Below are 10,328 nucleotides of genomic sequence, written 5' to 3'. Positions count from 1 at the left end.
ATGAGCAGCAGAGCTGAGTATGTGGGTTACCCCCTTGAAAAATTTGCCAAATTGTCTCTGACAATGCCAAACAGCATTTCTTTGCTGTTGCTATTGACTCTTGTTTTGAGCTTCTGGTACCCCCAGGTACTGACAATCAGGTGCCTAATTCTGCAACCAGCGGCAATCTCATATCTCCACAGTGTGGGACCAAATTCTATCCTCCAAGATTACAATGGCTGTCCCCACATAGCAGGGTCTAGCAGCTTCTATCTCCAGAATGTGGGAGTGGAACGGATGGAATGGCCTGCCAGCAGTCCTGACCTCCCCCCCCCATTGAACTCTTGTGGTATCAGCTCTGGCGTGCTGTCCGTGCCAGAGTGACCAACACAACCACTTTGGCTGACTTACGACAAATGCTGGTTGAAGATAGGGATGCCATCACACAGCAGTGTGTTACCAGGCTGGTGACCAGCATGAGGAGAAGGTGCCATGCTCTTGTGGTTGTGTACGGTTCTTCCACATGCTACTGATGCTCCTGTTTGTTAAATGAATACATTGTAGAATTGCCAATATGTCTTGTTACTTCAATCTTCAATTACCCAATCCACCAAACAAGAATCGACAAAGAAAAACTTTTTGGCATTGTCAGAGAAGATTTGGCAAAAACATTTAATGGGCGCAATCCACATAATCAGCTCTGCTGCTCATCCCACAAATGCAACTTCCTTACAAATGTGGCCCCGTTAGTAAAAAATGTATTGCCAAGAAGCATTGTTACAATGAAGAAATCTTTTTTGCGTACTTTATATGTGTATGTGTGGAAATACAGTTGACAATAACCCAACTTCTTTTAGCGTATTGCTTTGGTTTCATGGCACATTTACTGTATAGTTCAGTCTTATTGTTTTTTCTCCAGCAGCAGGACACCAGCTCTATTCAGAGCACCAAACAGCAAACAGACAAATTTAGCGACTACACAGTGAACGCAGTGTACCATAGCAGCTAAAGAGCCATACATTTGTCTCAGGAGTTAGTGAAGACCAAACCAGAGGTGGAAGGACATGCATATTTGACTTGCATTCATCAGGTGGCCAAAAGCATACAGTATGAATGCCAATGTTGCTTTTTGTCTGCTGTCCGTGTAACCAGGCTGTCTTTTGCTAACTCTTTGGCCAAAACAGCATTATATGGGGATTATCTCTCAGTGCTGTGTGTTTTACAGCTTTCAGTGTGGTTCTTCTGGTCCCAGGTGGCAAAAAAAAAAAAAATCAATCAATACAGATTTGAAAACTACACTCTACGGTCGATCCCTGCCGCAAATTGTGTTTTTTTCCCCCTACTCCTTGACACATCAGTTTTTCCCTTTCAGTTCGTGATGAGACAGGCAAACAGGGAGTTTTGATTGAAAATATATGTTAACATGCAGTTACTGTAAAGATGTCCGTTGCGTATTTAGAATTAGTATGAAGCTGACTTCCACTAGATTCCTGCTGCTGTTTAGCACACACAGACACACACACACACACACACACACACAATATATTTCTGACTGAATTATAATACCAAGGTCAGGTCGTGTTTGTGCCCACTCATCAGCTTGTTAAATCTCAGCTTCTGACACATTCTGCATTTAAACCGTTTATGATAATAGGGCTTCTTGCTGCAAACAGCCAATCCTGACTGACCTCTTTTGTTACAATATTGAACTCAGTGTGTTGCAAGCTTAGAATGTGCTCAGTCAACCTTTAGTCAGTTTCTTTTTAGTAGTCCCTGTTTTTTGTGTGTCTTCTGAACATATGTGTGGCTAAATACAGACTGTAATGGGTCTAAATAGATGCTGTAAGATGACTTAATAAGCCAAAGCAGTCCATGTGGTTATTACTCTCTTTATTTGCATGGGTGTATTCATTATAACATTTGTGGTCAAGATCATTTCATCGATATTCAGCTTTAAAACAGTTTACAGTTATTACCTCAAAAGACTATTAGGAAAAAGAGCCAACCTAAAAGAAAAAGTAGAGAAACAGGAGACGCAGAATCGGGAAATGAGAAAAGATAAGAGAACAAGTAAAGTATAAACAGATGGTTTTAAGACCTGCAGTCCTCTCTAATGTGGAATATTAGGGTTTTAGTTGATGGACTGCATGGACTGCTAAGATTTCTCTGAAACTGAAACAAACACAAATGTGTGTTGTTTGGTCATCCTGTCCATTCTAAAAGCTCCCCTGTCGACTGGCTCCGATTTGTCATAGCTGGTGGTATTTAACCAGCATGGGCTTTTATTTTAACATTACATTATTATTGTTTAATGAATGAACGGCACAGTGTGCAGTTGCTTCATGTTGTAGGTTGGACTTGTAGTATTTTGCATCATCACAAAAGTCTTTTGTCAGTAGAAATCACAGTTCACTTATAAAACACCACACGCATAATATTGCTTCCCTGCACATTCAAAAACAATTACATTTTGTCTTCTCTCTAGGAGCGTGTGGTGGTGGAGACATCTGATTGGCTGGCAGTGGTTCCATATTGGGCAACCTGGCCCTACCAGACACTGTTGTTGCCACGACGACATGTCCTCAGGATCAATGACCTGACAACAGAGGAGAGGGAGGGTGAGTCTGAAGATACCGACAGAGCGAGTGACTGAGAAAGCGCTAAGGCAATTAAGACTACGTTAAGGTGACTCAGCGGCTCAGTGGGGAACCTGCAGATTTGGTTCCGGGCCAAGGGTCTTTGTGTGTGAGATTCACAGCACATTCAAGCTACACAAGGGTGGTAACAGCTTTTTACTTTCAGTTAATGGAGCTGTGTTTACGTTCGTTTCGAATCAGCTCAATGAAACTATGGAAATGAAAAATCAATTACATTTAAAAATTGTTTAAATTATTGGATGGTAATTAATAGATGTCTAGTTTCCAGTCGGTCTCCATCCTTAACATTATGCTAATTAAGGGTGGTACATACACAAGTTTATGGCAGTTCCATGTATTTGCTTCCTGTCAACCCTCCCAACATTATATAGTTTTTGCGCTTCGATTGTAAAACAAATTGGCTATTTACTGCCGTTCACTTCGCTTTCTCCCTAACATTATGTTGTTTAAATGACTTTAGCAGATGTAGCAGTTAATGAATTTCTCTTAAGATTGAAGAGATCTGGTAAGATTACTTACCATTACCTCTTAAGGACAAACACCATTGCTTCTGTGAATCAACTTAGTTAGAAGACTTCTGTCGACAGCTGGCAGTCTGTTTAGCTGATTGAGCCAATATGTTGTCAAGGTGTGAAGCCCAAGGCACATAGATAAGATAGATCGGTGGGATAAGTGTCTTCTGAGACATGACCCATTACCACTGTTTTATAATAAACAGTGGAGAAGATCAACACAAAATAGCAGGCTGAAAGCCATGTGGAATGACAGGTGGATTTGTTACGGCTGGATTCTGAAGTGGGAATGTTAATAATAATTCCGTAATCAATGAATCATCATTAAGAAATAGATCAATCAAGAGTGTATTAACGGAACATAGGCAAAGTTGGCTCAACAGTTATTGTCTATTCCTATGACATGACTAGTTCTCAAGAACACATGGAATATTTGACATAGTGAAAGGTGTTTGGTTACTGGTATTGTTTCTTTTACCATTTGTCCCTGGAAAAGAGATATACCAAATTAGAATCACAAAAGAAGCCTATATGTAGACCTTTTGTACATGGACATTCTTATATTGTTGAATATAATCTAAATCAGGGTTTCTGTTGGATATTGATGGGCTGTGTTTGCTGCTTGTTCTGCAATGAATGCAAATAATTATGTTTATTCTAGTGTAATCTAAATTTTTATTTGGCCATTTGTTGGAAAATGACAACGCTGACTATTTTTGATTTTGTTTTTGTTGCTTTATTTCATTTTTTTATTTTTAATCCACGGCTGAATAATTCACAGTGTGTTTATTAAAACAATGATTCAAATACCCGATGTGTCACCCAATTCATAATACCCAATTTATATGGGTTGAGATGTAAATAGCAGTTGTTGAATAAAGATTTCATGCTTTTCATGCTTTCAAAAGTATGTTTTATAATGTGTAAACCTTTAATTACTAATCAATTATTCATTGTTGCAGATAATGGATTAAGGAACTTGCTTCAAATTTGAATCCCTAATCTGATGCTTTTGATCTGTTGGTTTGAGAGTTAGAGAGAAACGTGTAAAGTTTACAAAGTCTGATTACGACTCAGGTGTTTATGTAACTATGCACAATAATTTTCTTTCTTTGGTCTGTCTGATTTCATCATGTATTCAGGCATTGTGTTTTATTTTTCATTTTCCCACAAGGATATATCAAAAGCTTTTTTTTTTTAACAATACTCACTAACAAGTATCTTCTTCTACCCAGCGTCCTCCTGTTTTCTCACATCATCTGTCTCTTTTTTGTCTGTCTTTATCAGATCTGGCTGACATTATGAAGCGACTGCTGACCAAGTATGACAATCTGTTTGAAATTTCTTTCCCCTACTCCATGGGCTGGCACGGTAAGACTAAAGAGTGGGAGTGGGAGAGTGGGAGTGGGAGTGTTAAAGGTCACATATTTTGCTTTTCTGTGTTTTCTGTTTTTTTAAGCCGCTGCAGTGTTAACATTGTCCCGTGTAATTACATGCTAACAGCAGTGAACAATGTCACCTTGGCTCCCAGTGTTGTTGAATTATCCCCAATTCCAGGTCACATTACTTCTGAAACATTTTCCGTTGGTAGTGTTTGGTTTAATTGCCTTTACTTTATTTTTGACTGTAGAAATTGCTACCATATTCTACACTGAACAAAATAAAAAATAAAAAAATCTGAAAAAAAAACACCTTTTTTTTTGCCCCCATTTCCATGAGCCAAACACGGTACCATGTCCTGCTATATACTCCGTTGCAGTAACTCCAGCTTCGACTAGCAAAACACGGAGCACAGGTTCCGGACATTCCAGAAAGCACGCTGGCCAATCAGAGCAGACTGGGCTTTTTTGGGAAGAGGGATTAAATAGACAGATGCTCCTATAGAGTGTCTCGTACAGAGGGTAAATACAGCAGACATGCAGCAGCAGCCATGGGCAGTATGAGAAAAATAAAGCGTTTATTTTTTATTTAATATGTTCCAGTACAAAAAAAAAAATGCAAGTGTAATCCTGAAAATGCTATATATTAGTTGTCCTTTAAAAATAAAAAGTACTCTTTTGTAGAGTGACAGCAGCAGAGAGGGACATATGGTTGTAGAGATTAAAGATAATTACAATCCTAATACATGAATAATCTGTTGGTGGATTGCAACACAAACACTGCTACAAACTGGAGGCTGTTCACGTATTGGGCCAGCTATGAATGAATTCACTTAGTTTGATATGTTAATGAGCTCCACTCCTAGTGGAATAAGTGAAGTTGAGTCACGGACAGGATTTTAAAAGACTTATAAAGTTGTACCAAGTGTTTTCCTTCTCAAGTATTATTTTACATTAGCTCACATCATGCATCAACACGGCATTGATATCAGGTTTGAATTTTGATTAGCCCGTCCAATGTCACTGGAAAGATGTATGTATATTGAGGTGCAGTGTGCGTTCCCTTCACATTAAATAACTCTTGTTGCTTTTCAGTCATTTCCACTATAACAAATTGACAAATGAGAAACTTTCAGCTTCAATGTAACCCACTAATTACCACTTCAGTGCACAATCAGACACATCATCATATTTGTATTGTCTCATACATCATCACAGAAAAAGAGTTCTTACAGGTTAAGAGCACTTACGGTGTAATTCCTGGCTTTTACCATCAGTTAAAGTAACATAAGGAGACAGAAAAAGTGTTGAGTTTTTTTTGTTGAACGGCATGATGGCTGGGTTAACAAGTTATTTGCAGAGAAGGGCTTATTTACACATTAAGCAGATACATAGCAACAGTAGCATTCATTTGAAGTTGTGTGTCTTTCCACCTGGTGAGTATCAATCCAGTATTCACTTTCCTTTTAGCTCTATTTTGGTCTCTACCAAATGTTCAATAACTAATTGCTAACATTGTCTGTGTACCATTTGATGCTAGGAAGGCATTGTATACTGGGTTTTTTAAGCTTATTTTGGCTGAAAACTGCTCCCAGCTGCTATGCTGGTTACAGTGTTGAGATTGAAAACAGTAAAGTGTTGTACTGTTTAACCAAAACTATTACCTAAATGACAGTCAAATGCTTTGTAGACCTGAGAGAAACTGCAGAGCAGGTTGATAATTATCTGCGGGTTCGCCACCATGACACCTTTCACATTACACACAGTCATTTGAACCGTTGCTGATGTAAACATATTAAAAGAGCAGCTTTAATGTTAATTTACCCAACCCAGTGTTCTGCTGGATATTTAACACTCCCACTTTTACGTGAGTTATTCAAGTTAGATTCATTTGTATTTACCTGCCTGTCCTTCCAGGTTTTGTTTGTATTTTTTTCTGGAGATGACTCAGGTTTATATCCTCAGAGAAAAACGTTATATAATTTTAGACCGAATGCGAGAATGTTTTGCTTTTGTCTGCTGAACTCACCCTCCGGCTCTGAGAGAACTTTTAACCCTGTTATTTAAGCTTGAAAAATAACTGACATACTGTATAAGCACATTTTACATACATTATCTGTAGCTTCATAGTAATCTCAATACTTAAAATTGGGATTTATGACAACGTTTGTCTGTTCCAAGACCTTTTAACTTTAGATCATAGTGTATTAAGCATTGTACGTAAAGATACTAAACTACTACACCAAATTATAGAAGAGTTTAGGTTGCTTTTTTAACATTGTGTGTTTGGATCCTTCACCCATTTTCCAGTAGTTCCCATTACTTTTACATCTCAGCAAAAACACCACAATCAGAGGAAATGAAAGAACCAGTAATAAAACTAAAAGCATGTGAATAAGCAAGAACACATGCAAAGAATGCTGGGCGATGTCACCTTTGCAATGAGGGCCAAATCACCTTTTTATCGTGACAGGAAATGCAGAGTGAAAAAACACATTTACATAGATCTCAGATGATAACATCCAAAATGAAAATGAAATATGTTTAAATACCTCCCAACAGTCAAGATGCAGGTATTCATCTTCTTTTAACCACGTATGGCCAGGCAAGTGTTTAATTGGCCTGATGTGAAGAAGCAGCCTGCACAAACACACAGACAGACTCTTAATTAGCTACATGTGGAAAGGTGTTTGCCATCAAGACAGCTCTTCCTCTCGTGAATCTAAAAGACAGCGCAGGCCCTGGCTGACATTTACCTGTACTGAGACAGTGATGGAAATACCTATTGTGAGCTTTGCGTCGGGTTTAAACTGTAACAAAAGGTTAGCAGAGTGCAGTGATGCAATGAGTGATGTGTGACAAAAAAGAAGAGCAGTGTCATCACGACTGAGTTGTCCTTGTAAAAGCTAAAGGTTGCAGGTTCAATCCCAGTTGTGTCTCACTGAGTGCATTCTTATTTAGATTGATGTGCAGGTTGGGAACATAAACACAGCAGGTTGGATTTAGATGCACTACCATGACAACTTTTATCTGTCAAACATAAGGCCTACATTTATATTCAACTGCTAATTAGCTAAACACTAAGATGATGCACACAGTAAACACTTTTTAAACATCATGTTAGCACTGTCATTAGGTGCATATTTGCACGCTAAATGTAGCTCAAATAGCAGCTGTAGACTCTTAGTTTAGTTCGGACAAAGCATGTAATAGCATCAGAGATTGTCTATATTGAATTAAAAGAACTTTCATTAATCAAAGAAATAATACCTTTAAGATTAATGGTGTCCGTCCGCACCATAGACAAATGATCTGGGGCAACCTACTCAATAGTTTTGATAGAATCGATTTATCAGGCTGTATATCGCTCTCACCATTCGCTGATCACTTTAAGAAGTGTTGTTTTGTCTTTCTTCTTTTTACTCCTCCATTTCCAAATGATGGGCTATTTGTGATCTCTTTCATGTTTCATTAACAAACGTAGGGCAATGAGGTGTGCACAGTCTGACTAGTTTAATTTAGTCTACAGCTGCAAAGTCAGAAAGAGACAAAAAAAAGTAAGATTGTTGAAGAAAGACTATTTGTATTGATTATATAGTTTCATATATTATTTCAGAGAATGAAGCACTGGAGCTTTGTGAACATAGATCAACTTTTTTTTCTTGCAAGGAAGTCAGCATGAAAGATTTTAAAAAGAGAGATGATACACCCAAACTGTAGTGTGCAGTAAAGGACAGAGGGCATTTGAGGACACAGCCTTTGACTCACTTTCTTCTTTTTATTTTATCAGACTTCCTATATTTGAAGTCAAATCTCATTCTAAAGTTGCCTGTGGTGTAGCTGCCTACGGATCTTGTGTTAGGTTTTGGCTTTAATCGTGTGTGTGTGTGTGTGTGTGTGTGTGTGTGTGTGTGTGTGTGTGTGTGTGTGTTTGGGTGTGTGTGTGTGTGTGTGTGTGTGTGTGTGTGTGTGTTTTAGATAGATTTTTAGAGAATAAACCCCATGACCCAGCAAAGTGGTAAATGTTATTCACAGGTAGTTGGTTCACCTTATTTTCTTATACCATTTTGCAATGAATAACAATTCAGTTAAAATTAGACCTTTATAGTATTGCCATCAGGATGATGTCACCTAACAAATGTTTAAAGAAATTGATAAATGGCTTGGATGTTTGACAGGCTTCGGTAAAATGTAAACCATGTTGTTTGTTGATACTGTGTCCCTGCTGTTTGTCCTTATTGAATTGTCAATTATTTTTAATGAAATGTGGTAAAGCCAAAGACAGCTTCCCACAGGGTGGACAGTAAAGTTAACTAACTGAGATACTGCAGATGTGTCCTTGAGGGGAATTTAAGATGGCAAAAGCAGTTTCATGATCCTCTGACAATGGGAAACGTAACATGTTACCCATCCTAATCAGGCCCCCCAGGAAGTCTGCCGGCCGGGCTTTGAAGCAAATTCAAAGTAGTGGCTATACAATGGAATTACAACTACAGAGTCATTCATGTTATGCCTTTTGGCCCAAAATGACTACATCCCACTTACATGGAGGAAAGAGACATTTGTAACAGTAGACTGACATTTTAGTCACAGCCCTTAAGAAATTACTAATTTCACTATCAGTATTTGATCTATTCGATCCCATAACATTTGGAAAGTCTAGAAGAGCCGCACGATTAAATCATTTAATCACCGTTCAAGTTAGGAGAGCGCTAAACCGGATGTAGCTGGCTCGAGCCAGCAGAAGTCTTTAGTGCGCCTGCTCTATAGGCCGCACAGTGTGTAAGCCCTGCCAGTAATCCTGGTAATTATATACGAATCTTTTGGCTTCACAATGGCTTCATGCCACCGACATTCATGAGTCATGCGCCACTGGGCAAATTTCATAGTAATGAATAGGGCCCCGCCTTAAACGCTGTATCAGTTCTTATAATACATCCATGATCCTTTTAATTGGCAGAACCATTTTTAAACTCCCAAAGCAATGGTGTTATTTTAACTTAATCAAGGTGGATTAAGGGAATCTGCAATTCTGAGATTTTTACTTTTGTGCTGTAGTGCATTAACATTTTGTTTGTCACACATGCACTCATAGACATGGTGCACACACTGACCTCCTTATTTGGTAACACACACCCTCATTCACATAAGTGCACACGCAAACCTGGCACACATAATGAATTGCCTTATCTTCCCATCTGTGTTTGTGTTTTATTGTTTAGCTCATTTCGAAGCAGTCAGCTTTCTTTTTTGGGCTAGGCTCATTAGTGTGTAGACAGAAGTAGTTAGATGAAGTTTGAGTCACCTGGGAAATCAAGGATTAGATCAAGCTACCTGCTTATTCCTTCAGGAGGAAAACACACAACACATTACACACCGTTTTAACTGGCTGGATTGAGGACAAGGACACAGGAGAGACAGTGATACAGAGGTACCCCAGTAAATGTTACAATTGCTGGTCCCCTATCCAAAAATATTTCGTAAGTTAACTCTTTTATGCTCACACAATTGCATCAAAACAAACCAAAACGGTTTAAAAGTAGGTAATTGTCTACTAATAGGAGCATATGTCTCTATTCATTTATCTGGTCCATTCAGCCTTTTCTGTGTTCTTTCTGTGTCTTTTTCCTTCACCATCCATTCATTCATTCATTTCCTTTACGTCTACCTCCCATTGTCTCTGTCTTGCTACTGCTTTTAAAAGGGAGAGCATGATTAGACAACTCGCTACAGGTGTGAACATCAGGCCCTCCCTGCCTTCTCTCTCTCTCTCTCTCTCTCTCTCTCTCTCTCTCTCTCTC

The 10,328-nt window shown here is 38.6% G+C and overlaps 1 protein-coding gene across 1 annotated transcript in view; it reads left to right on the top strand.

Moving 5' to 3' along the window:
* The window catches only part of galt (galactose-1-phosphate uridylyltransferase), a 30,678-nt gene that overhangs the window by 17,673 nt on the left and 2,677 nt on the right, over window positions 1-10,328 (top strand). Inside the window, exons 8-9 of the mRNA XM_032539835.1 lie at window positions 2,465-2,597; window positions 4,436-4,519. Of these exons, the coding sequence (XP_032395726.1) occupies window positions 2,465-2,597; window positions 4,436-4,519 (217 nt within the window). The remainder of the gene's footprint in view (window positions 1-2,464; window positions 2,598-4,435; window positions 4,520-10,328) is intronic.

The sequence above is a fragment of the Etheostoma spectabile genome, chromosome 16, assembly GCF_008692095.1.
Source record: "Etheostoma spectabile isolate EspeVRDwgs_2016 chromosome 16, UIUC_Espe_1.0, whole genome shotgun sequence".
Taxonomy (NCBI): domain Eukaryota; kingdom Metazoa; phylum Chordata; class Actinopteri; order Perciformes; family Percidae; genus Etheostoma; species Etheostoma spectabile.
The sequence above is the reverse complement of the archived record's forward strand: the minus strand, read 5'-3'. Positions and strand labels throughout refer to the sequence as shown.